Source organism: Cebidichthys violaceus, unplaced genomic scaffold (genome assembly GCF_023349555.1).
Source record: "Cebidichthys violaceus isolate CVI_PGR_0920_01 unplaced genomic scaffold, fCebVio1.0.p SCAF_6, whole genome shotgun sequence".
Lineage (NCBI taxonomy): Eukaryota > Metazoa > Chordata > Actinopteri > Perciformes > Stichaeidae > Cebidichthys > Cebidichthys violaceus.
The window spans coordinates 4,637,505-4,664,986 of NW_027176816.1; the positions used below are offsets into that span (position 1 = coordinate 4,637,505).

Below are 27,482 nucleotides of genomic sequence, written 5' to 3' on the forward strand. Positions count from 1 at the left end.
ATCATGGCTAATGTTCCCATTTTCTCTAGAACTTTTACCTGAGAACATGAGCAAAGCTGGCCTAAGGCTGAAGCAGAGTACAGCTGCTTAAGGCCCCAAAGCGTCCAGGAGCAGAATATAAACCTGAAGTCCTCAGGCCTTTTTTACTGTTTTATGTGTGCACTTTAGTGAGCTTCACTGAACAGATACAGTTCAGTGAAATCACCCTCTGCTTAGGAACCAAAGGGCTTTGTCCGCGTTTGGATTGGAAGTCTTTTCATGACACAACTAATATCCAACTTAATGTCTTCACGCCTTGTAGATGTAAAAGAAGTTGTACTCAAAAAGTCTTTATCTTAATACTTTAAAGTTCCTAATAACAACAAGGGGCTTCGGTCTCTGAGATCTTCTTCAAAGGACATCTAAAAAATATATACCCCTTTTAAAAAGTGAAATTAATACATTTCTTATATGTTTGTATGTTATTGTATACTTACATATTTGATAAATGATCGAGAGGGGACACAGACCTGCACAGTACTGCGTCAGGTGTCTTCGGACAAGTAGTCAGTCGTGAAAGAAAGAAATCGCTTGTTCAGCAAAAGAAAAGAGTAGGAAATGAAGAGGGGGAGACATCCTGTGAAAAGCAGGGAGGAGAAGAGAGTGAAATGAGTGCTTCAGGCTTTCTTAAAAGGACACCAAAGATTAACTTGTCACTGAAAAAAATCGCCAGAATGGGACGCATATTAGTGAACATAATTGTGTTTAAAAGCAATTATACACCAGTTATTTCCTTTTCCCAGAGATAAGAATCAGAACATTGGGCCATTTATGAAAGACAAATTATTGCACTATACAGTAGTTGACAAAGAACACCATGAGCCAAATACTAGCATATTCTTTTGTTAAGAATTGGTATAATCTGTGTGAGTCAAAGCTCATCTTCTTGTGATGAGAGAGTAATTGTACCTGTGAACCATGCTGAGCAGAGAAAGAGGATATTTGGCAAAACAAGCACACTGACCATGACCTCCACGTACGTCATAGAGGCGACCAGATACAGTTCCCCACCACCAAACTGTGTGGCAGCTATACAAGAACCTCAATTAGTCTAGTAATTAGGTCATATATCAAAACAATGAAGCGCCGGGGTGAGGAGGGACAGAGATGGTCGTAGAGGAGATGTAAGAAGCAGAAGAGAAAGAGGGTGGATGGAGCTTAACGTGGAAAGGGGAAAACAAGGACGTACAGGGAGAGGGGGAAAAGGATGGAGTTGGAAAACACAGGTGAAAGGAAGACACCGAAAGAGACGGGAGGAAACCACCATCTGCTTTTAAAAGGCTGAAGCATAAATGAGAGAAACAAGAAGGTGCTACAGGAAGACAGGCCAGTAAATTGAAAGCAACTGGAGCATGGTATGACAGAGGTATAGAGGAAGAGGAAGGTTTGTCGGGACATATAATCTGGTGTTTAGAGTGTGTCTTGTTGGAAATCAGTGAGTGTCATCCTGGTGACAAAACAGCATGGCTCGTCACACTTCTGATTTGTGAGGAAATGCAAGAGCCAGGGTAGCTTCTATCTCACGGTGCACACTGATGACCACGTTGAATTTTGTAACACTTTTTTTTTATCATTTACATGTTTTTATTTTTTTTATGTCTCACCACTCCATTTTTCTTGTCATTAAAAAGTGCAGTTAGGAATCAATGACTAAATATTTAAAAGAATCTGATGCACATTCAGTCAATTTTACAGTTTTACAATTTTATACAATTTTTTGACAACTTTTATAACAACATGTGTATGTATGCCTGTACACATGCATGATCATCCATCCAGTCTGTCTCCTCGTCCCTTTTTCTAAACTGTCATGTCTGCACTGCCAGTCTCCTGAAGGCCAAAGCATCTCATAGCCCACACTTTACAAGGTCCCAACACTGGGGTTGTGTTCAGATGCAGTGGGTAAACACACAGAAAGCACAGATTATGCGAGAAATACACACATACACATACACACACACACACACACACACACACACACACACACACACACACACACACACACACACACACACACATCTTAAACGACAGTAATACTGAAAGCACTACGACAACATGCATAATTAAAGGCACTCCACCTAAAAATAGAATGGTGGAAAAGAGAGACTATGGAAACAAGAGATGAGTGAGAAATGAGAGGACAGAGAGAGGTAAAGGAGAGCTGGTGGATGTGCACAGCAGTAGAGAGGCAAAGTCCCGCCCCTTCCAGCTGACCACCACAGGATTTTATTTCGATATATACAAAATATATATAAGGTAGTCAACAGTAAAGACAAATTATTGTTTGATCCCTTTTGAATTGTGCCATGAATTACTCATATGATGTTTGTCAATTCAAACGAAGTCAGGAAAATTTCCCAATTTGTCGTAGAATATTAGAATAAGACTGAAAATATGTAATTAGAAATCAAAGTCGCTTAAGTGATGTCTCTCGCTGAAACTACGATTGCCGTGTGTTTCGTACCGGGGTTGTACTCACACAAACAATGGGCCTTGCTCATTCTTTTGAATCCCTGCTGATAAAGAGTCCCATGCTAAACAGATACGGTAAGTTAACGGTACATTTATGTGTGGAACATGGATGGCTTAGTTAACTAGCTAGCTAGCAAGCCACGGTATCTGCCTTTTTGCCGTTGGTGGCGTATATAGAGCGAGACAAGAGATGTAGTTCACAGATCGGTTTCACACAAAACTAAATATTATAAAACAAATCTATGACAAAATGCAACTTTCTTGATTATCTTTTAAATTGACAAACATATGTGTAATTCATGGCTCAAATCAAATAGTTTAAAAAAAAACGTGTCTTTGCCGTTGACATCTATACATATTTTTTCCATAATAAGGTCAACCAAAAGGGGCAGGATTTCGCCTCTCTACAACAAAGTATGAAAAAAAATCCAATGCACAAACTGTGTTGATAGTCTGACTTTTGTATTTGGGAGTAAACTTGCCAATTTTCTTTTCCATCATCAAACAAACCATGTGAAATGACTCAAGCAGCTGTCTGATTGCCTGAAAGAAAGGACTTGATGGGAGAGGTGGCTTCATTATGTGGAGAAATAACAGGCAGCCGGCAAAGACGTCTGTGATATTTGCATTATTTTGTGTAGCAGATTATAAATGGTGTTAAAGTGCTCTACATTCACAACATGTTCACGGTTGATTTGCCCAAAGCATGCCATTTCATTTTACATTCCCCAGCCACTTCAATTAAAGAAAAAACACCTTGCTGTTACAAGTCCTCTCCTTACCCCCATTATTTTCTGCCTCTCCTTTATTTCTCCCTCCCTTCTATCATCAGCTTATTACAAATAGGCAATCTCATTTTTTATCTTATTTTTTGTGTCTTGCTGGCCATGCCGCAGTGCACTTTATTAAAATGTATATTTCCAAATCATTCTTCAAAGGCGAACTGTTTGCATGGGGTCATGCTGCATGATACAGGAAATTACAGTGAGACTGAGCTGATAGCACACCTCTTTCTTACCATCTGCTTTCTCTGTATTGGTTTGCCAACAAATGTGCTACACAGCTGCAAATCAAGTGACAACATAGCCCACTTTCGGTCGTTATATTAGCTTTTTATTGTTGTTTCAGATTCCGAAATGCCGCCCAAGCACTTGGCACAACTGTCAAAACAAGCTATTTTCAGCAAATACTTATCTCTACAGCACTCAATATGTGTCCAAGAACCAAAACAAAATACACATATTCATAAAACAAGCCAGCACAGCTCTAAACAAAATGACTGAACTTCTGTAGAGCAGCATAGAGGGAAACTCCTCTGATCCACCCTTGGGCTGTTTATTTGTTTAAGCCCCATAGCCTCGGCTGTCTTGTTGATAACCAACTCATTTGCAATGATAACATGCCCAAGAGGCTAAAATGAGGCCATTCACTGCGGCTGTGCTGATAGAGGAAGAGGAGCTCTGTGATTGGCTTAACTGTGATGTTCAATTAATAGTCAACTCACCGAGTCCTAACGCACATCAAAGTGCCCCATTGGGCCAGGCAATGATTGACAGTGCAGAATAATCCCTGGCACTGAAGTGCTGTGGAATATTATTTCTAACAAGAAAATTTCGCAAGAAATTTTGACAGTGTGGCTTCTACTGCCCGAAGACGTCGCAATATATATACACAGTACGTCAGTGTACTTGTTTGGAGGGTAAAGGTTAGGGTTACACGTCCCTGTTTTTATTATAAGGTGTATGTCATATTTCCTTCATCCTCAGTAGAATAGCTTTAACTTGTCATACTAGAAGAAAAGCACACGTGTAATGTAGTTAATAACTTCAATGGTGTCAACATGTCAGTGTGAGTCGGCATGGACACAATTTACTACGGGAAAAAAACATTTAATTACAGTTGGAATTACATTCTTGTAAAATAACTGTAGTTGGCCCAAAGGTCAATTATTGTAATATATATAAGCTATGGGCATTTGTGTCATCTGCTCATAACTTGATTGTTTTTAACTTGATTCACGGCCTCCAAACATCCGTCTCTCTCTGACCTGCAGCCATCGCTCACTCCGTCTGTCTTTTTCAGGTGTTCGGGTTGCCGCGGAGGACGCCGGACCTCTCCAAGGTTCAAGCAAGAGCCTTACGAGGCCGGTTGCTCCCCCGGAGCAGCCACCTATGATGGAGACCGGAGAGGCGGGACCCCCCGGCAGGATGACCTCGTCCAAGCTGCCCAAAGGGACAGACGGTGAGAGGGTGTCGTTCTCCGCTGGTCTGACTCTTCCCCCGTTCCACAGAGAGGTTGGGATCATTCGATTCAACAAGGTGTTGGTCAACGATGGAGGACACTACGACGCTCTCACAGGTAATGTTACCACTCACTGGTCCAAACAATGCAGCATTTGCTCTGTTGTTGTGAATTAATTTAGATTTGTTCATCCTTTTGTTAAATAACTGATTCATTCATTTGACAGAGGTATAGTTTTCAGTTTATCCGCTGCGGATTGATCCAACAAATGCCGCTTCAGTTTTGACGGCTTTCATGCTTTCTTGAGCCAAAAAGCTGCACAAAACACACTGAGGATTTTGTCCTCTTTTGTCCTCAATGTAAGAAAATCCAAAACAAAAATCCGACTCGCGGGCGCGTTGTCTGACGGTCGCAGACGTTCTCGGCCGTGAAAATAGAATACATTTTGTCTAATTACAGTATTACATAATGTGTTAATGCTAACAATGGTAATCAATCTGTATCTTACTCGTGCACAGAGTGGTACAGCTTGGCGATGCCTTGATGAGTCCAGTCTTTGCCGAGCTGAGGGAGAATCTGACCGAACACATCTGATCTGTGGGAAGAGAAAGATTCAGGGCAGTAAATACTAAATCTACTAAAAAGTAAAAACTCTGACACAAATGTTGTGAATGGGGTTGGAGGATTTAAAGTCTCAGTGAGCAGCCTGAGAACAGGACAGTGTGACTTATTGCTGCCTGAGAATGAACATTTCGACTCTCTCGTACTTGGTGATGGTGCCGTCGATGTCGGAGATTATGACCTTGTCGTCCCAGCTCCACAGGTAGATGGTGCCTCTCGCAGCGACACGTGCCCTGGTACTGAGTGGTTATGCTAAAGGTGACGTCATTAGGCCCCTCTCTTAGCTTCAAGAGAGGACCACTCTGCTGCTTTCTGCCTGCTGGACAGAAAACAGACAAATATATGTCAAAATAAGCAGAATAACAGAACGATGTTGCAATGTTTATAGATGTGTGTGATTCAGGGTCAACAAGAACACCCTGCAGTATCATGTAGTGTCACCAGAGGGCAGTAGACCTCCTCCTCTGCCTGTAACTCTGCTTTGTTCAACAGTAAATAAGCAGAATGCTTTTGACTTCTTATTTTCCACAACAACTGGATGCATGCTTAACACTGAACAGTAACACAAACTAGAATCTCCCAGCTGGCTGGTTCAAACAATATTCAAAGTATTGCTCCTGAGTTCTTAACACTGAGTTTATTAGTCACAAAATGACTAACCTGCTAATAAGGCCTCTGTGGGACATGTTTAGCCAACACTGCTTGTTGGTGTGTGTGTGTGTGTGTGTGTGTGTGTGTGTGTGTGTGTGTGTGTGTGTGTGAGTGACTGTAGTCGGAGCTTTGTTGCTGACTCACTGTGTTTCTGGGGCCTGGTGAAGGGCAGAGCTCTCTGTGGTCAGAGACTCCTGTAGCTCTAACTTGGTCTCTGATGATAACTGAAGAGAGACATTATTAGACATTCTTTACATGATAATGTCAAATAGTGATGTTATGGTTACTGACGCATTTGGGTAACCTGTTTCTAATTTGACTTGAATCATTTACGATGCAAAGTGACTCAAACAGTGTGGGATTCCCACTGACCTTCACTATACCCTAACCCATTGGCTTGTCAACTACAGTTTTGAAGCCTCGGGTTCAGCCCTTTGGCCGTCACCATCTTGGTTCTGCGCAACCAGAAGTGACATGAGAAGGTGGAGCTATCACCGAACGCTTTATTGTCTATTTTACGCAAAATTGGACCAAAATTTACTAAATGAACATCATGCTGTATTGAAGAAGACTTGAAACTAGAGATTGAGACAATAAACTCAATTAGATGGGATTTTAGAGAAAACTGTGCATAGTTACAAAATAATTTCACCTCAGGTTAATAGCAGACAACCTCAAGGTGCCACTCAGAGAGAACCAGGACATTCTGATGTAGCATTTCAAAATTAAAGCCATTCAAAATCGCGTGCATGAGCTGACTTCAAATCACATTCATGAGACAATTTGTATAATTTCAGAATAGATTTTAGAGAAAACGGTGCATAGCTACAAAATAATTTCACCTCAGGTTAATAGCAGACAACCTCAAGGTGTCAAGTGAGAAGTAAGGTCATTTCTCATACAATCTAACTTATTTTTGTCGCCCCCTGATGGCGATTAGAGAGAATGCAAGTTTAAGGCACTACAACATTGGCTTAACTTTTCAGAACAGGAGGTTGCCGCTTGCTGTGAACACACAGTGTGACTTTATCTGAAAGACTTTCTAAAAGTCACACATTCAGTACCTGCTTTACGCCGCTCTTTCTCCAGAACCACCAGCGCCCAGAGTTTTTTGGCATTTTCTCCTTCACCCAGGCCTCCTCAGTAGCCTGACATTGAGATAAATAATTGTGTCAATAGATTAACCTTTTAGGGACAAGGGTCCCCCATTTGGACACAAAAGTCCAAAAATTGTACACTGTCAAGTGTACAAATTGACCAAATATGTTAATTTCAATCACAATATGAAATTCAGAAAGGCTAATAGCAAAAATAATATGCTGTCTTTATAACTATCCTTTTGTGCCCTAAACTAGTTGAATCTAACAAAGTAAACTAAAGAAAAATACAATGTACTATAAACCTATCCTAAAATCTAACCTAATCTAACACTGTTGTTTAATCCAAATTAATAAATGTATAGAAAATGTGAAAATTTAAGTTATTCTGTCTTGAAGATGCTGAACACAGGAAACCTAAAAAACAAAGAAAATACAGTAAATAGCTCCTCAAAACAAATTATTGATGAGCACTTAGTAAAATCTGCCACACTTACTGAGATGCACAACTGTAAAAGTGGATGCCTTTTCAGGTTTCACTGCAAAATAAATCAATTTAAAATGTTACTTAGAAAATGAAAAAAAAAAAAAAAAAGTAAAACCTGACTTCACTTTTGTCAAAAGTGTACCTTTAAAGCTTGTTTAGAAGAAAAAAAAATCCTATTACGTGTGCAATTTTGAAGTGTCTTAAAAACATCCTTGTAATTATTTGACAAACACTACAAAGACTCTTGAACGTTGAGCAATTTGTCAATATTACCTATTAGCCCGAAAGAAACTACTTAGCTGAAAAGGTGACGTGATGGAGTAAAGATGGAGATCTGGGTGGTGAATCGTTTGTCTATAACCGAAAAAAAAAAAACAGTGAGATTCACACGTAACTATAAATGCTTCACACAAAGTATTTTATCAAAAAACATTGATCTATTTAATAATCATGCATATTCAAAACATGTCAGGTAGGGTTAGCCAGGGTTACATTTTCATGGTACTTGATGCTACTGACATCACTCACCGGTGAAGAACTGCTCAATAGCTGTCAATCTGTGGGTGAAAGAAAGCATTAACGTCAACTAAACCTTGCAAATAAAATACTGCATAGCTCCATGCGTTGACAATGTATTTTATGTTACAGACAGTCTTCAAACATCACTCACCAGTAAAGAACTGCTCAATAGTCGTGAATCTAGGAATGAACGAAAGTATTAAACATTGTCGAGTAAATGTTCAATAGCTTCATGTAAGATATGATATTAAAGAATACATTTATTCCAAATCTATCAGTCCTAGATCAAGACTGTCAGTAATTAGTTTACATCGTGTCCAAAACTGTGGCTAAATGTCTCACATTCCTCAGCAGTGCAAACATGTTTAATCTAAAAAAATATGTACAAAAAAATAGCAAGCTCTCAACCTTTTAAACTCGAGGGTCCCCCATTTGGACGCAAAAGTCCAAAAATTGTACACTGTCTAGTGTACAAATTGACTGCCAAAGAACCCACGAAGAACGAATATAATGATGTTATAGTTCTGGAGAAACCTCAGCGACCTGGGAACAACATGAACTAGGTCACTTCTACATGAGACAAACACATCTCCCATACGGCAAGTTTCCAAATAACAAAATATCATAAATCATAACTCCATAACTGACCAGAGAAAACAGCTGCTACTGATCGTTAGCAACGTGCTAGCTCCGGAAGAGCAGCGTAAAAAAGCATGTCCGTTTGACACAGATTACAGCGATATATTCCATTTCTCTCCCCGGTAAACCATCGCAGAGCTGTTCAGCATCAAACACAGAAAAGTCACACAGCTTTATGGAATATTGTACTCACTTTTGGTCGAGTCTCAGCGAAAAAATGAAATATTTCCATACTTCCACGTCTCTGTGTTACAGCTGCATCCGCTCTGTGAGAATCCTTTGTTTACGGAAGTCTCCGACACTCCTCGGATTGTTGGGAGGGATGTAAGTCTCAGCAAATTGGATTTCAGATCTGACATCAGATGGGACGTTTTTCATTCCCATTGGCTAATAGTGCTGTCAATCATCTAACTTTCAATTCCCTGCAATTCTATTGGTTTCTACGGTTCGAAGGCGGGCTCAATGGCGCAAATCGGAGAAAGGGGGCTGAGCTGCAGTCCTGAACAGAGACACAGAGCTGGATCTGAAATGAACACAGAGACTAGAAAGGGCCTAGAAAGGATCCTGGCCTTCAAATGAAGCCCAAACTGCTCTGTTTGATGTATTGAACACCATTAGTGATGTATGCAAGTTAAATATATAGTTTGGTACATGATAAAGTTAAAATAACACACATTTTGCAACATGTGTAAAAGTGTAAACATTGGAACCCTCGCCTGAAATCTCTGTACTAGATCCTCTCTAGCTTATGAATGCTTCACTTGATCTTGACATTAGCATAAGAGGATACCTTTGGCAGGTTCTTCTGAAAGGCCTGCATACTAAGAATCAACAGTGCTGCCAGAGTCCAGTTGTAATATCTGAGAAAAGAGGTTTAATTATTTAATGATTCACCTGTTAGACTGTGATGAGGGTTTAGTCACTGAATAAGGAAATAGGAAAACTCACCTGTTTACAATTCTAACCACCAAATTGGGATTGTCGATTATTGGTGGGAGGAAGGTGGGAAACATTACTGATGAAATAAATCAACCAACATCTCTCCTCATCTTTCTTGGTTTTTCCTTCTTGACAGAGGCTTCACATTCCAACTCAAAGTATCTTTTTGGGCCGTGACGTCTGCGTCCTCTTGGCCCCATTTGTCCGGGGACAGTCAAGAAAATCAAGAGTTCTTCAAAGTCCAAATCGCTGACTAGATGTTTTACAGCAGCCCACTGCTCCTAAATGCTTAGGAAGGGTTAAATGCATGTGCAGCTGTATGTAAATGAGGATGGTAATAATGACAGTGAGGTTTTCTGTGTTGTTGTGACCGTTCAAACAAAGGTTCTGATGTGTGTTGGTTGTAAATGGCCTAAAAAGTAAACACGTTTTTTTCAGTCCATTCGAAATCTAATTAACTTTAGGTCCATGTTTCACTATGATCAACAGACACTTCACAGGTCCATTACACTGCAGTGTCTCACATTACAACAAAGTTTAACGCTTCACGTATACACCTTGTATATCTTGTTCTGCTTTTCCCTGATCCGATCGCTGAATCAGACGGCAACTCTTCTAAATAATGAAAGCATGAATGAAGATGTGTATGTTTGGACAGCAGCTTGTAATGAGTGACTGTGTTATTGTATCAAGATACTCAATAGACTTGATCATCTTTCCCTTAGTCTTTGGAACAGTAACACAGCTGTGAAGGAGGAAATAAAACATTTAACAGACAGCATAGTTGTTGATGATTTATTGGAACATGTGCAGTGTTGACAAAAAAGAAAGAAATGCAGCCTGATGTATTCTTTAACGACTCTTAGACCTGGGTGGGGGGGAATAAATACCTGAACCAAACCAGTGGATCTGAATTGACAAGACTAGATTGAAGTGCAATTATTCAATTATTCAAAATATCCTCCATAGTGACAATTCTGTTACTTATGTTACATCTGAACATGAATCACTTGGTTAACTTCAGTTCCCTTAAAGGAATACACCACTAACCATCTCTAGTGACCATCAAACACTCCCACCAGCCAGTGGAAACTCTTTGATACTCAAAAGACTTTCAGTGGATTGTTCCTTTAAGGGTTGCCAGGTTACATGAGCGTGGCAACCTACGGAGCCTGCGTGGTTCCTAACCCCACAGCATTTGCATACGCAGACAACACAGTGACCACCTGCCTAGTCTCCAGTGTGAGTCTGGCTTCAGTCAGCCAGTCCTCCACCACTCTCCTGGCCTCTCCTCTCAACTGGTTCACCAGTTTAGCTGCCAACTCCAGATCCCCATGCTCTAAGCAGAAGCTAGCATATGACAGAAGCTTGAATGGGTCTAAATCCTCGCTGCCCAGCTGGCCGGGTCGCGCTTCCTGTTTGGCCTCGAACAGCAGCGCAGCTTGAAGGTAGGACAAGAAATACTGGTACAAGGAGTTGTGGGTTTCGTCGACGAGGGCGACCCGGCGAGCCAGCGATCGAAGGGAGTTGAAGCGGGCCCGGAGGGAGGCCTCGCTGTACACGCCGCGCTGCAGCGATTCTTCTGGAAGGGCCGTTGCCAGAGCCAAGGCAAAGTCATTGTCGTGGCAGCTGTCTCGCACAGCCTGAGCAGCGCCCTCTAGAGGCATGGTGGGGGAGTCAGCGTCGGCCATCTTTAACGAGTAGTTGAGAGCCTCCACAGAGAGCCAGAGCTGGTGGGCTTTACGGGCCTCCTCCTCCGCCACCACGTGACATGCAATTAAAAGACAAGAAGGTGTTTACATGAGCCCGGTGATGAAGAGTCCAGATGTTGTACTAGTCTGCCATGAGTCCATATCTTTAAATAAATCATGAATAAACCACATTATTTATTTCTAGAAGAAGTAACTACACCCAGGCCAATAACAACACATAGTGGTGATTACAGGCTCTCTCCACACTCTGACCACCAGACCATCCACCACTGGGATGGTCTGAGTGGATCCAGTTCCTCTTGTGTGGAGGAAAAGGATTGCAGTTCTGGCCTCTCGGGTCGAAAGGTTCAAACTAAGTCCTGAGCCACAGCCACCTCATTCATCACTCCTCTCTCTGACACAATCATATTTAATATTTGTCAACATGAGTCTCAAACTTGTCATCCAGTATAAAGTTTGGATAGGAGACTGATTGCATTGCCGGTTCTGAAACAGAAATGGACCCGTAGAGACTGTTTCAACAGAATTACATTGCTAGGCAACAGTTTGGGTCTAGTGATGTCACAACATGAGATTCTGAAACCACAATTATTCCAAAGGAAATATCACAATGTCATGGTTTTCACAATTATTAAATCATAATAGTTCCAATATAGCTAATTAACCGAAACATGCATCATCAGCTTCTACTGTTTCCAGGTATTTTCATAGTGTAACGTCTGGATGTAATGGTAAATAGGATGAAGGTGTTGGTAGTGTGATATCCACACATTATTATGGACTGTTACGGACTACCCCCCGCCCACTTCAAACTCTTGTGGTCCAGCTTCGTACGTTAGCTAGTTACAAGTGTTGGACCTCTTTGCAGTCACTTGTGGATGGGGCACACTTTGCAACTAGATATCCATCCTCTATAACAACTTTCTGGCAATGTATTGGTGGATACATAAACATTACGTCATGTTGACTGATGTTTTTATATCGATATGTTCAAATTTAGAATTTTCAACCCCAGTCCCTGGGATTGGTTAGTGGTCTGATAACAAAGATGCTTTATTAGGAGTTCACTTTCCTTCTTCATCATGTTCTGTATTCTGACCTCCCCCTGGCTGTCTTCTACAACAAATCTCTCTTCCACACTTTATACTTGATCACATCACAAATTTGACTTGTGGCACTCTAGTTTTTGGATTTGGGAGATGTTTTTGGACTTATTAGAGGAAAATAACAGATGAATTTTGAAAATGAGTGTTGTTCCCCTTTAATCATCCTGTATCAGGACCTCCAGTATTTGGAGCAAGCAGGTGGATCCGCTCTTAAAATGCTACCTGGATTTAGCCAAGCAGCTACTAAGCCAAAACAAGGAGCCCCGTGCATAAACCCCCGAAACAACAGAACCCAAACGGCAAGTCTGATCTAATGCCCATGCGAAGCATCAGCTGGACTATGAAATATCTATATGTAACAGCAAGCATGCTGCAGACCTTAGTAATCATTATCTTAAGAATAAGAGAGCAAGCAAGTGTCCTGAAGAGAGGTCATCCTACCTTTATGTGAAATATCTGTGTGTGCAAGCATGCTGCAGACCTAGAACTAGAACATTTCCCAAGACATTTTGACAGTGTGGCTGCTATACTGCCCGAAGACGCTACAATATATATATACACGCCAATATTACCGGTAGTATCATTGAGGTTCAATTGAGATATCGCTTTTCTCATTTCTGCATTTTAGATTCATACTCTTGTATTGAATCTTGTATTTGTGATGGACAGTCTTGAACTTGAGAGCAGCTTTTGCTTCATAGAAACATATAGTTGACAGCGCGCGCATGTGTGTGTAAGTGTGTGTGTGTCACTATTTCTGTGTTGTAATTAGTTATATTATATTATCATTATTGTTTTGCTATTATTTATATTATTTCTACGTGACACATGTTTGAACAAAACAGGCTCCAAAGACGTTTATGTGTTTTTTTTTACCAACTTTATTATTTCAAAGGAAGAGCAACGTGCTCTCTTCCTGTTTCAACACAAACAACATGCGACGTTTCAAACTCGAGTGGAGTCGTTTTCTCAAAAGACTCTCCAACGTGGAATCCGGTATGTTTTGACCAAAGACTGTAAATGAGAAGGTTTGACACTGTAATACAAAACTAATCAGTGCGGCATTCACAAGGACAGCTACGTGTTATCTGCCTATTTACAACAGCTGCCGTAACTACGACAACAACAGACGCATTCGGCTGAAGGTCGCCAGTTAACAGGGTCCCTAGTTAAACCGTAACACCGGGTTAGCTGTAGCCGCTCTCTGGCAGCGTTCTGCTCGAACCCAGCCGTAATGTCCCCGATCAGGCAATATTCGTTCAGAAGCGGGGAGGAGGGCACGTAGCGCTGCTACCAGCGGCTATATAAGCAAAACGCGGTTACTAACACGATACCATAATGTAATACAATCAGGACCTAATCGAGACTCACTGACACAGATCCGAAGGTGAGTCACCTGTGCAGGACGAGGGGAGCCCCAGAGATCGCCTGCAACAGCGGCGGAAGTCCGGCAGACCGGAAGCGGGACACGCGTTTGACGTCAGGGGTGAGCTAAAGGGAATCCCCGTCGCATTTATATGATGTCCGCCCACCGTGATCGGCTAGTGGTGGCCTTGTAATTAAAGGGACAGTAATTAACCGAGGCCCAGCGAGTGATAGAAGCTCTCTTCTGCTACATTTATGTTGGCCTGTAGTCGTATCCATGGAGATGGAACGTGTGACGTCATCAGAAGCAATATTGGCTTTGAGTCATCAGAAGGAGTATTGGCTTTGATCACACACAAAGAAATTTTGTAAGAGTGTTACAAAGTGAATAAGAATTCATATCACATCAGACAATGACAGACTTCATGATTACCTGTGACAACCAGAAAATGTGCGCCGACGCTTTTGAAACTCTAGATGACTGTATGATGAGTGACAACAAAGATAAAAGCGTGGAGATGGTGGGTTCCTCACCCACCCCTCCCTACACCCGCCCTTCTTTTTTTAAGAGGATATTTAGGAGGAAGCGGCGTGACAGAGAGGTAAAGGAGGAAACGGCTGGTGTATCTCTTCCTGCCCCCTCCACCTCTCCACCCTCCCTCCCTCCATCTCCCTCACCCGTCCCTCCCCCCACCCTCTCTCCCCTTAACAGTCATGTGTTTGATTGTGTGAAGGTTGTCGGAGATGAAAACGTGGTGTTTGATTGGGCGACAGGTTTCTGGGATGAAGACGAGGAGGCGGGCTCCTCTACTCTTCCTGCCCCCTCCACCGCTCCACCCTCCCTCCCTCCATCTCCCTCACCCGTCCCTTCCCCCACCCTCCCTCCCCTTAACAGTCATGTGTTTGCTTGTGTGAAGGTTGTCGGAGATGAAAATGTGGAGGTGTTTGATTGGGTGACAGGTTTCTGGGGTGAAGACGAGGAGGCGGTTTCCTCTACTCTTCCTGCCCCTTCCGCTACTCTTCCTGCCTCTTCCTCCTCTATACCCAGCTATTTTCTACCTCCCCCACCTCGCCCACCTCGCAGCAGATGCTATGAATTTGCCAAATTTGTGTTTGAATATGTGAGGGATGAGCCCGGAGATTGTCTTCATCGTCTTTCCTTTATTTGTTGTGCTTTGGGTTTGTGTATTTTTTGTTTACACATTCATTAAAGTGGCGGGTTTCTCTACTCTTCCTGCCCCCTTCACCTCTCTACCCTCCCTCCCTCCTCCATCTCCTTCACCCATCCCGTCCCTCCCTCCACCCTCCCTCCCTTTATCAGTCATGTGTTTGACTGTGTGACGGGTGACGGAGATGAAAATGTGGAGGAGGTGTTTGATTGGGTGACAGATTTCTGGGATGAAGACGAGGTGGGTTCCTCCCCTCTCCCTCACCCGTCCCTCCCTCCCTTTATCAGTCATGTGTTTGACTGTGTGATGGGTGACGGAGATGAAAACGTGGAGGAGGTGTTTGATTGGGTGACAGTTTTCTGTGATGAAAACGTGGAGGAGGTGGGCTCTTCTACTCTTCCTGCCCCCTCCACCTCTCCACCCTCCCTCCCTCCTCCATCTCCCTCACCCGTCCCTCCCTCCTTTTATCAGTCATGTGTTTGACTGTGTGACGGGTGACGGCGATGAAAACAGGTGGTGGCACAGCAGGTGGCACCTTGGTGGTATCCCCTGCCATCAGTGTATGAATAGGTGTGAATGTGTGAATGATGACATGTACTGTGAAAGTACAGTCCATTTACCAAAAAATTAAAAAAAGAACATGATATGAATAATACAAATATCAGTAAATTAGAATAACAATAACAAAGAAATATAAGACAGAGAGAGATATTAGACAGAGAGATATTAGACAGAGAGATATTAGCAGTAGTAACTAAGCATGTATTTTTAAGGTACACCACATTCTCTGTGTGTTTCACTGAGAGAGATGTAAAGAATACAATGTTTGTATTGCCTTGTTTAATTACCATTGCAACAGGAAATCAATCAATGAATGACTGAAAGAATGATTATTAAAATGTATTATCAATGTGTCATGCATAACTACACACAACCCACTTACAAGTAACCACTTGCGGCTAAGATTACAAGTAACCACAAATTCATACAAGGCAGGACCAGAGTGTAGTGTACACATTTTAATAGAAAAGAAAAATACAAAAACAATTCAGCAAATTCTGAGGTTAATGTTACTGAAAGCTACTGAGGCAGACTGATTATTAAGAAAAGTTACAGTACAAAGTGATTTTGTGGTTTTAGTTTGTGGTATTAAAAATGTGAGCTCCAGAGCAAAATACAAAACTGGTACCGTCTGCTTTCTTTGAGAAATTAGTGTTAACTGATTTAACATGGAGTCTAATGGAGCAGTTGGTTGGAGTTCATGTAGCTCTGCGGCTCTTTCAGCTAAATGTGTAAGTATGTTGGATTCCATAGACACTTGGCTGCGACAGCACAACATTTCCTATCATTTTGACCAAAAATGGTGTATAAAGAGTAAAAATTGTGGGACCTGGAGCAATTTGTTTGGAAAAAAATCACAGAATACTTTCCTGCTCTGCTCCACTCTGACAGTTATGTCCTCACTCTAGCACTAAATATTATGTGCAATACACACCCATTATAAAATGTGAAACAGACCCAAAATTGTTGTGAAATCTTTTAATAGTTTATTAAAAGATTGAATACATAAAACCATAAACATACATTACTTTGTATGTACTTTCATACGCCATAGAGTTCTGAAGTGCTGCCCCTGATGGTGGAGAGGACTGTGGCCATGTCCTCTCCCTTCAAGACACTCAACTCCTTCAACGTATAGATTGCCAGTCCTGGGTGCGAGAACTGGCAATCATTTTTCTTTACCTGTTAAGAGAGACACACTTATGACATCAATGTTGTCAAATTGTACTAACCCTGTTGGTTCAGCTGTACCAGAGCTCTCAACAGCACAATACTGGCTGTTTGGTGGCGACATCTGTAGTCTGACAGAAAAAGGGTTCATCCAAAAGCTTTGACGATTACATGAAAATATATATTTTGAAAATGACTACCGATAGTTTTAGGCCTAAGTAGCCAATAGCTGATGTTTAGAACTAATAATCAATATCTGAACAGTTCTGTAGTCCATTCTTGAGAACCTTCAGATCATTGGACATTAAAACTAAGACAAAGACTTTTTACTGTAAATGAGTTAGCTGCATGTTTAATAGGGAACACTGAACCACAAATTAATCCTTAAAATTAAGATTTAAAAACATGGATCATAATCATAATCTATTTAGACATAATAAGCTTCAAATTAGAAAGAATAATTCACTTTCAGCTAAACATGGCACAAAGTGACTTCACTTGTAATTAAAATACACATGTAAAGCAATAATTTGCAGTTATTAAACATAGTAAGAGCTGGAAAATAAACCTGGTATTCACTAATGACAATAGAGCAGTGTTTTGGTTTCCCTAAGCCTCAAGTTAAATGTACCCGTCTTGGCAGGAAATATGGTGCGTCGGTCTCCACCATGATGCGATCCAGAGGGATCTGGCGGACAGCATCTCGGGCCGCGGTGGCGTTGATGTGATCAGGGGTGTGAAGCCCACATACAGGTTGGGGAACTCTGTCAGGAAGGGCTCAATCACTGGATAACTGTTTGTGAAACAGTGCCTGAAACACATAAGTGAGAAAATTCACAGATTAAATGCATAACTGATTACTCTTTTAGGGTCCTTAAAGTTGTAATCCTCAAATATTGCATTCTTAGCTGATTTGGCAAAAATAAACAAATCTGTTGGCAAAATAAATGACCAAAATGACATTTTTGATGAATGACTAAAGTGACAAATACATAGTGTTCCTGTGACTGTTTAGCTAAATAATTTATATTAACTGGCTATTGCTTGAAAAGGTCAACCTAAATACAATCAAAAGTAGGGTTGGATGTACAAATTACCTTAAGGATTGTAACTTAAGCAAAAATACAGGCAGGAAATATTTCAGAAGATTTAAAATGAGAAACATTGACGGATGATTTCCTCTCAGCACACCTGTGAATTTTGCAGTCCCTCGGGACACACTTCTTCATGATTTCCAGCAGGTCATCATCTGCGTCCCTACAGTGGATCACCAGAGGCTTCTGCATAGCCACAGCGAGACGCAGCTGACGCTCAAACACCTTCACAGTGAAGCAGAGAAAAAAAAAATTGTTATTATCATTGCATTCCACATACAAATATTTCTGACATCTTACCAATGATAAAGGCCATTTTAGTTTAAGATAAACAGCTAGTTACTGTATTACAAAGTTGTATTCAACCGAGACGTACCCGTTTTTGCTTGGATTTGTTGGTGGAGGTTTTGTGGGAGTAGTCCAGGCCAATCTCACCAAATGCCACAGCTTTTGAATGCCGCATGGCCATCAGTATATCGTTTTCCTGGACACTTGTGTAGTCTTTGGCAAAGTGGGGGTGGCACCCAAATGCTCCCCACACCATGTCTTCAGCCAGCAAACCTTCCCACAGGGCCTCCCTCACCATGACCCTTGGGTTGCTGAAGTTGGTAATACAGCCCCTGAACTCTGGAGGAAAGCTGCTTCTGTAGTGAGCCCGAAAGCTGTTGAATGTTCCGCTGAAGCGAAGCTTTGCGTATAGCATATCTATGTGGCAGTGAGAGTCTATATATCCATAGTCTGGGTTAGTCACAGCCTTTCCTTTTAACATAACAATCTGAAAAAAATAAATAAATAAATCAGGTGAAAAATGACACCTCCCATTAGCTTTAAACCCTCAGAGGTTTGATTTTTTTTTTTGGGTTTCCACTATATTTTAAGGGCCTAAATTGTACAAATGTTGTGGTTGCTTTTGAAAAACAAATACAATACAATAAATAAATACAAAAAATATATATTAAATAACTGATTGCATGCAACTAAAACATTTGAAATGATATACAAGCAAATAAAACAAAAGATAGATTTTTAGGTGTCAGTTAACTTACCCTTCGGCCAGTTTCAGTTTGGACATCGAGTCCACTCCTGTTAGCCATTGTTTGTCCTGTTAGATATGGTGCAAATATACAAATAAATCAGTTATCTCTTTACAAGAACTAAACATAACGCAAGAAATAGCACATTTGAGAATCAACCAAAGCAGCTTACAACAGACTTTTAATGTTGATTTTAAAGTAGCTGATAGAGCCTCATATCGTCAGGCAGTGTGTCCCACTGATATGTAGCTCTTATAGAAAAACCTGAAAATGATACAATCTTGTATGGTGGATATTCTTGAGGATGTAATATAATTTACTGAGCAAGTACACACAAAGTAACAGTGGTGGAGGGGCTAAACCATTAGAAATTGCATAAACCAGACACAAAATTGAAAATAAACTAAATATCTCAAAGCTTAGTAAATTGTATTTGTCCAGTATCCTACAGTCACTGTTTTGTAGCATATTATACTGAATATCTTTGTGTTTTGTGCTGACAAAACAATACATTCATGGACATCACCTTAGAATTAGAGCAACTGAGATTAAAAACATGTCAGTATTTTTTTAACACAGCATCATTTTATTGACCTAACGATTAATCTCGTAAAAAAAATAGCACTTACTCGCGGTAGTTTACCAGCGCGACCATTTGTGGTTATTAACGTAATTTGCGGAGGTGTATTCACAGAATTTAACAAGCTTCATGTCTGTTGGTATACTACAGCTAACCCCAAATAAACAGATTTAGCTGTACTGTGTTTAACTGCAATAAATGGGCAAAAAGGAACACTGAAATAACAACATAATGATGCCGATTTGTAAAACAAATGCATGTTGTGTTAGTTGTCTCCGCTATTTTATCACTTTTAAAATACTTGTTTTCTCAATGGAGCTCGGATCGATGGGTGCTAGGGTAGGCTAACACTGTAGCAGCTCCATCAACAATCACAATTACGTTATATAGGCGTAATTACGGCAGCGTCTTTTCCATTATTTGTACCGTATGGTTTGCACACATACATTTATACACATCGTTTCGCCCGGTCTCTACTAATATGAGCTATTGTAGAGCTCTAGGTGAACACTTAGGCTACAGAATTTGTTTCCTGATTCAGCGTTAGCACGTCAGTGATGACAGGAGGAACATCTCAACGCAGATGTGCTATTGAGAGACAGCGTGATGCGGCAAAAGGCACACTTTTTAGCGCTCAAATGAATTGTAACGGATTTAATCTCAATCTGTGTTGTTACTGTACACCGCTAAAATATTCGGTTTCAGGGGAATATGTCACAGTACAGAAGCTAAAGACAATTACTTCTAATTCACTTGGACTTCAATTTTACTCAAGACAGAAATATCCTCACATTTATGATGAAAGCAAGCAGTACTCAACTCACGATGCATTTCAGTCTGTCTCACAGAGTAATATCACATGGAACAATGCTAATGTGTGAGGCTGCAAGCTAGCTAGCCAAATACATGAGTCAACAATCACTTACCTCAGATAAGAAGTCAAAGAGGGGGAAATAAACTGTAACACAGTATTTATAAGAAAGCAACAATAACACTACAAGCCAATCACTTTTATCCTACCTGAAGAGTGTCATCAGATTCGTCCTGGGTAAAGAAGTCATCCAATCAGAGTCAACTTCAATTTAAAAAACCCCCCTAAAAACTTGTTTACAGAGAAGCTGTGTGAACCACACACACACACACACACACACACACACACACACACACACACACACACACACACACACACACACACACACACACACACACACACACATTAAAACATTTACATCATGTCAAACTTTGCAGCCACTGAACAATGAAAACATGAATATTCAGTTGACTAAATCACCTTTTGAGCTGGAGAATTTGAGGCGCTGGGTGCTTTGTCCTTAGACCAGAACGGTATGACTGGTGGAGGCGTTTCAACCTTCTGACAACACATGATAGCAAGTTAATGATACTTTTAAAACTAATACAAACTCTGTATATTTTCATTATATGCAGACAATTATGTGAAATCCAGCAGAAAGGCAGGCCTATATATGTAATGTTTAAGTACCTGTTTGTTTAAGGTTGGTGGACTGATCTGGCCGGCATCTGCCAGGTTGAGCATTGTCCAACGCACTTTTTGGGCCTGTGATCTCTTCCCCTTCCTCGGCATCTTGGAAAATATATTGTGATGAAAAACAATTGTAAGAAATTTGTTGTTCCGAAATAGTGTGTTATTATTAACAGTTGTAATAGTCATGCCGTTATCTTTTTTGTTCAGCAAACATTTTGGTATTGTAAATTTGTGGTCAGGTTGATAATGTGGGGTCATGAGAAAGTTATAAATTTTGCTACATGTGCAAGTTGTTTTAGAAGTCTTGTATTTATTGTGATTACTGCTCTTGAAAGGAGGATTCGGGTAGCTTACCGTGGAAATGTAGAGGTGGAAAAAGGATACCTATACAGGGAAAAACTTACCAAATATGTTAATTTCAACCACAATATGAAATTCAGAAAGGCTAATAGCAAAAATAATATGCTGTCTTTATAACTATCCTTTTGTGCCCTAAACTAGTTGAATCTAACAAAGTAAGCTAAAGAAAAATACAATGTACTATAAACCTATCCTAAAATCTAACCTAATCTAACACTGTTGTTTAATCCAAATTAATAAATGTATAGAAAATGTGAAAATTTAGGTTATTCAGTCTTGAAGATGCTGAACACAGGAAACCTAAAAAACAAAGAAAATACAGTAAATAGCTCCTCAAAACAAATTATTGATGAGCACTTAGTAAAATCTGCCACACTTATTGAGATGCACAACTGTAAAAGTGGATGCCTTTTCAGGTTTCACTGCAAAATAAATCAATTTAAAATGTTACTTAGACAATGAAAAAAAAGAAGAAAAACCTGACTTCACTTTTGTCAAAAGTGTACCTTTAAAGCTTGTTTAGAAGAAAAAAAAATCCTATTACGTGTGCAATTTTGAAGTGTCTTAAAAACATCCTTGTAGTTATTTGACAAACACTACAAAGACTCTTGAACGTTGAGCAATTTGTCAATATTACCAATTAGCCCGAAATAAATTACTTACCTGAAAAGGTGACGTGATGGAGTAAAGATGGAGATCTGGGTGGTGAAGGTGAATCGTTTGTCTATAACCGAAAAAAAAACTAGTGAGTTTCACACGTAACTGTAAATGCTTCACACAAAGTATTTTATCAAAAAACATTGATCTATTTAATAAATGCGTGCATGTGTGTGCCTGGACACACACACACACGCAGGTCCACACACACACGCAGGTCCACACACACACACACACACACACACACACACACAGCAAAGTTATCCATCAGCCATTTTGTGTCGTCTAACAAAGCACTAGGCAATAAGCAATATTCAAAGTCCCCCCCCCCCAGACACACACACACACACACACACACACACACACACACACACACACACACACACACACTACTGTATGTACAGTAAAGTAGAGATTTAACCCTTTAAGATCACATCCCCAGTAATATCAAAGTTATTTAAAAATGTATGGAAAATATGACCAAAAAACAGTAAATGTCTTCCTATCTTTCAGTCAACAGCCAAGCATCTTTTCTTCTTTAAAAACAAAAGCCACAAAAATAGCAAGCTCTTAAGGGCTGCCTATCTGACAGAGTAAAATGACATGGAACAATGTTAAATGTCAACCATTTTGACAAGTCTTCCTAGCAGGGAAGCCACGCCCCAGACACACGCAGATCCACACACGCAGATCCACACACGCGCATATCCACGCACACACGCGCGCGCACACACACATCCACACACACCCACACACACATCAGCAAAGTTATCAGTCAGCCATTTTGTGTTGTCTAACAAAGCATTAGGCAATTAGCAATATTCAAAGTCCCCCCCACACACACTACTGTATGTACAGTAAAGTATAGATTAAACCCTTTAAGCAATATTGAAGTTATTTAAAAATATGACAAAAAAGTAAATTTCTTTATATCTTTCATTCAAAATCCAATCATCTTTTATTTGTAAAAAAAAAAAAATAAATAAAATATATGACCTGTACTTAAGTAATATTAAACCAAACAATTTTCAACCAATGATATAATGGAATTCATCCAATCAATCTGTGACAAGGAAGGTGTCAAGAGTCACATTCCTCTAAAGCTCCATGTCACTGTAAAGCAGCACACTTCTTAGTAGTCAAATAAAATGTTAAGCATTTGACGTCAATTTGTGTGGTACAACATTATTGTTTTACTGTGCAATACCTCACAGTACAGAAGCTAAAGTTATTGTAACTCCTGCTTCAGGTAGACTGCAACAATACTCTGACGTCATCCAATAGAAATTTTGTCTTCCACCATTACACAGCAGCTAGAGGCCGCCTATGAAGCTAATGCTAACAGATATGTCCTAATACAGTAGTACATGTATGATGAAAGCAACCAGCACATCCATTCAGCATTCCAACAATAATAAGCCCGCAGGATTACAGTCAGTGTGCTTTGGCACAGGCAGTATTACTGCCTTGTGCCACAAAGCCACACTGAACTATTTACCACAGTGGACACACCAAACAAGAAATGTAAAAAATGAGAACTAAAAAGGCTGAAGAATAACTGAGGAAGGGGGCGTAGTCTAGTCTCTGTCAGTGTCATTTTTACCAGGACGCTGCCATCCAGGCCCCATCCTGTAAAAAGCATATGAACACAGATTCCTAAAAAAGGGTCCAACTTTACCCACATGCCATCCTTAGTATCCTTCCCATCTCTTGTGCTCCCAGAATGCAAAGCAGCTTAGACAGTGGGACCCCGCCACAGTTTGGCTGCGACAAAGGAGTTGTGCGGAGTACCCTGCGGGCCTTCTGCTTTCTGGCTGGCAGCTTTACATATAAAACAGGCAGGCCTATCTGTCTGTGCACAGGCTGCGGCCACAAAGTCCAAATCCCCAGCTTGGAGTACTCGGAGGATCCTTGCTCTGCAGTTCTGCACAGGGAGAGATTAGCAACAAACACTAAACATGACTCTTCTTTCTGTTCATGTCCCAGGCCCAATCCCAATCTCCACTCTCACGGACTCTGATGCGTGTTCCCGCAAAGTACGTGAGGGTTTAGGGCCGTCCCACTGTCACATCGTCGAGTGTTTGAGGGCTCTCTCGCAGACATTTTGAGCCCTTTATGAACACTTTCCAAAGACTTTGCCTGAGGGAATTACCCACAATTCATAGCAATTAAACACGGGGTGACCAGTTGAAGCGTGGAAGCCGGAGACGTTAAAAAAAAGGTAAACAAAGAGGACGGCACATGTGTGTTCAGCCTGGCAAATTAAATGTACACAAACATTAAGGATTAAAGATGGAACATGAAAACACATGAAAGCAGAGGAAGGAAGCAGAGATTATATCTCACTGATTTATTCATCAAACATTTCATTTTGTCATTGAAGCTGTTTTGACAAAAACAAGTAAATATATCATTTGACAATTACCTAGATTATTAATTGCCTCTCATCTTGCGAGGTAAAAACCTGGAAAACATTCAAATCAGGGAGTAAGAAGTATAAAATGAATACCCACGATTGTACATAACATTTTATGATGTTGTCACGTGATATGTTGCAGTAAAGTGCTTCAATATGGAGTTTTAGTCAAGTCATTGGTGCTGACCAGCTCTGCAGCAAATAAGAAACATTTGAATTCTGTCTTTACTGTTGCTCTCATTATTGGTCACAGTAAAGTAAGTAATCCACCATAGTTCATTTATGTGGCGTACAACGTATCCAGAGGTGGTGAACAGTGACTGTGACACATGCAAACACTGCCATCTAGAGCATGTTATGTGAAGTTACACATTCTAAGATGTGAGGCAAATTCAAATATATCTATTTGAGGCACATTTAGAGCAGATAAGGCTAAATTTTTAACCTTGACTGGTTGAGAAACAAACCAAATTTTGATTGGTCATCATTAAATTAGACTCTTCAACTGTGTCTGTGAATTTAGCCCAAATCTATCTGGACAAAAGTTAAGGACTTGGCTTTAGGTTCACAAACCTTTGACAATAAGCTTCCACACAATATTTGAAAAAAAATACACAGCAGGTCCCTTTCTTACTGTATGACTTAAGTACTGCATCTTATGGACCCAGAAATGATTGATTAGACAACTGACAAAAACATTTGATGAAATGTGTTGTAATTTGTCAGAAAATCTTAATCTGCAGTAAATTAAAATACACAAAAAAACACTACAAAAGCACCGGGCTCCATATTTGACGACATGTGAGCAGTGCACATTTCGTGTCTTGTAATACAGAATGTTTTTCATTGAAGCACACATTAATAGCTATCCTGACCTCTAGTGGGTGCATCTAAAAATGACGTGCTCAATGCATTCATTTGAGTCTCACGATCGATCACAATCCTCCTCAATCTGTCAGGCCGGCTGTCAGGGTTGACCCTTAAATGGGAAGTCCAAAATTTAATTACTGACCTTTATCACTGACAATACAAATTCATATGTATTTCCATGATGAATCAATGTATTGTTATCATTAAACCACATTTATACTTGTCATCTGAAACCCAACTCCAGATGTGCAGAACACACATGTAAAGAGAACTGCAACGTGTCAAGCTAAGTCAAAATACCTCACCAAAAACCAGGGTCTCAAAAGAAAAGGAAAATGATCAAAGCAGAGAGGCAATGGCCAATTTTCTGTCCAGAAAACGTGTGAAGAAGCACCAGGTTTGACAGGTGAAGCTGACTGTGGCAAATATGAGGAGCAAGACAGACTAGCAAATAAATGTCCACTGTAGCGGGCTCAGTTCTAAAGAAGAAGTGAAGATACTGGTGTCATATGAAACTACACGACCTGGACTGAGGGGCCCAATTTAGAAAAATCTTGTCCCTCCCTGTCCATAATTCCTAATAGTTGGCTTGGCCACTGAATAAGTTAGCAACTTGATTCTGCTACAGCACATCCGTGTAACCCTAACAGCCTAAATGATCACTGTACATCATAAAATAAATTACCCCGGACAATGAGGCCTATTTGTGTTTGCTTTCTATGAAGTTAAGCATACAATCTGGCAACAAAACAAAAATATTATTTTAATTTGTAATACAATAGGCATCTGCTTTACTCACAAAGATTTGTTTTCCACATTTCAATTCTGAGGTTCTATGTTTTGCAATTTACTTGTGTAGTCTCATTGTTTGCCCCATTAACCAATGGGCCTCAGGACTAATTGATGTCTGGCTGTGCAGTACTTTGGTTCACAGCATCCCAATAAATATACTGCACGGACCAAATTAAATGCAGTACTGATTCTCAAGGTCTCTAAAAAGGATCAAACTAATTTAGGTAATCCCCTGACCAAAATTCCACAGGTACAAAAGTATTTAGCACTTTTCATATTGTACACTCCACAAGCTTCCCTCCGGCCCTACATTGAGCCCCCTGTACACAATCCATCAAACACTAATTACCTGATCATGAATTTGCAGGATATTCAAAAACACCACTTATACACAATTATGTTGCTCCTTATTACAATGCATAGACAACAACACAGCTGACCACACCCTACAGGCAGTGTTGTCGATGTAGGGAAATTTAGACCCAGATAACTATCTAAGCTGCCTCCCAACAGCTTGTGTGAGCTGTAAGATTCTGCGAGGGGATTTTATTGAAAAGATCTCCTTGGTGTTGGTTTATGACCAGGCATTGCATAGGTGGTGGTTGGGGTTAGGACTGTTCGTTAATGGTAGGCCTAGCTGTAAGTTCACGGAAATAACTTTAAAGATACAACCAAAAAAAACATGTCCCTATGGTTCGCATAGGGAACGCTTATGGGGCTGAATGACGCGTGTTGAGAAAGCAAGTGCCTTGTTCTCACAGTTATGCCGCGGGGTTCACACACATCATTATACACGTTTTACACCAGCAGCTGAGCGGACACAACAGGTAAAACAACGTTAGGGTTAACTTACCTGTCGGCGTATTATTTTGCCGTCTTCACACATTTCCTGCGTCCCCTGTGGACTGAACGTTGAGAGAAGAAACTGACGTAAAGCCCGAATCCGAAGGCAGCAAACAAACCGACTCCAGTAATACAGATATGTAAGCTATTATGTTGAGTATGTTAAGAAGCAGTGTTCCGGTGTATGTGTTTTGTGCTTTTATTGTGGAGGAGGAGACGGAAGGAGAGAGAGGAAGCTATTATGTTGAGTATGTTAAGAAGCAGTGTTCCGAATACAGAGCCCCGTGTCTGCTATTTTATTATTATTATAAGGTATAGGCGCAATATAAACCCTCGGCTACATTGGTGGCAGCGGTGGGATGCTGATGCCCATGAAAAACAAAAACTGTACTATGATGGAACGGCCCGTCATCAGCCGTATCGAGAAGGGGACCTCGTATGGCTGCATAATCCCACGGAGGACCGCATGAAACTTGCTCCCCACTGGAAGGGACCCTTCAGTGTCCTGGCTGTGTTGGACTCTCAAGGAGAACAGGGACTCATC

General features: G+C 40.6%; 2 protein-coding genes across 2 annotated transcripts; both read right to left on the reverse strand.

Moving 5' to 3' along the window:
* Positions 1 to 10,509: 10,509 nt before the first annotated feature.
* On the reverse strand, positions 10,510 to 13,971 carry LOC137889381 (MICOS complex subunit Mic60-like). Its single transcript, XM_068733220.1, has 2 exons — positions 13,895 to 13,971; positions 10,510 to 11,459 (listed from the first exon to the last, which is right to left on the reverse strand). The coding sequence occupies exon 2, from the start codon at positions 11,394 to 11,396 to the stop codon at positions 10,869 to 10,871; it is 528 nt and encodes a 175-aa protein (XP_068589321.1). The 5' UTR covers positions 11,397 to 11,459; positions 13,895 to 13,971; the 3' UTR covers positions 10,510 to 10,868.
* Positions 13,972 to 16,581: 2,610 nt separating this feature from the next.
* On the reverse strand, positions 16,582 to 27,113 carry LOC137889608 (putative deoxyribonuclease TATDN2). Its single transcript, XM_068733539.1, is given in 12 exon segments — positions 16,582 to 16,800; positions 17,420 to 17,511; positions 17,514 to 17,599; positions 17,980 to 18,107; positions 18,259 to 18,657; positions 18,929 to 18,984; positions 20,517 to 20,614; positions 20,788 to 20,868; positions 20,998 to 21,099; positions 21,355 to 22,084; positions 23,700 to 23,941; positions 26,949 to 27,113. Coding segments are annotated over 6 exon segments (894 nt in total). The 5' UTR covers positions 18,977 to 18,984; positions 20,517 to 20,614; positions 20,788 to 20,868; positions 20,998 to 21,099; positions 21,355 to 22,084; positions 23,700 to 23,941; positions 26,949 to 27,113; the 3' UTR covers positions 16,582 to 16,659.
* Positions 27,114 to 27,482: the final 369 nt, after the last annotated feature.

Bases quoted from the DNA above. Each gene is read 5' to 3' on its own strand.
- LOC137889381 (XM_068733220.1), bottom strand. From the start codon at position 11,396: ATGGCCGACGCTGACTCCCCCACCATGCCTCTAGAGGGCGCTGCTCAG.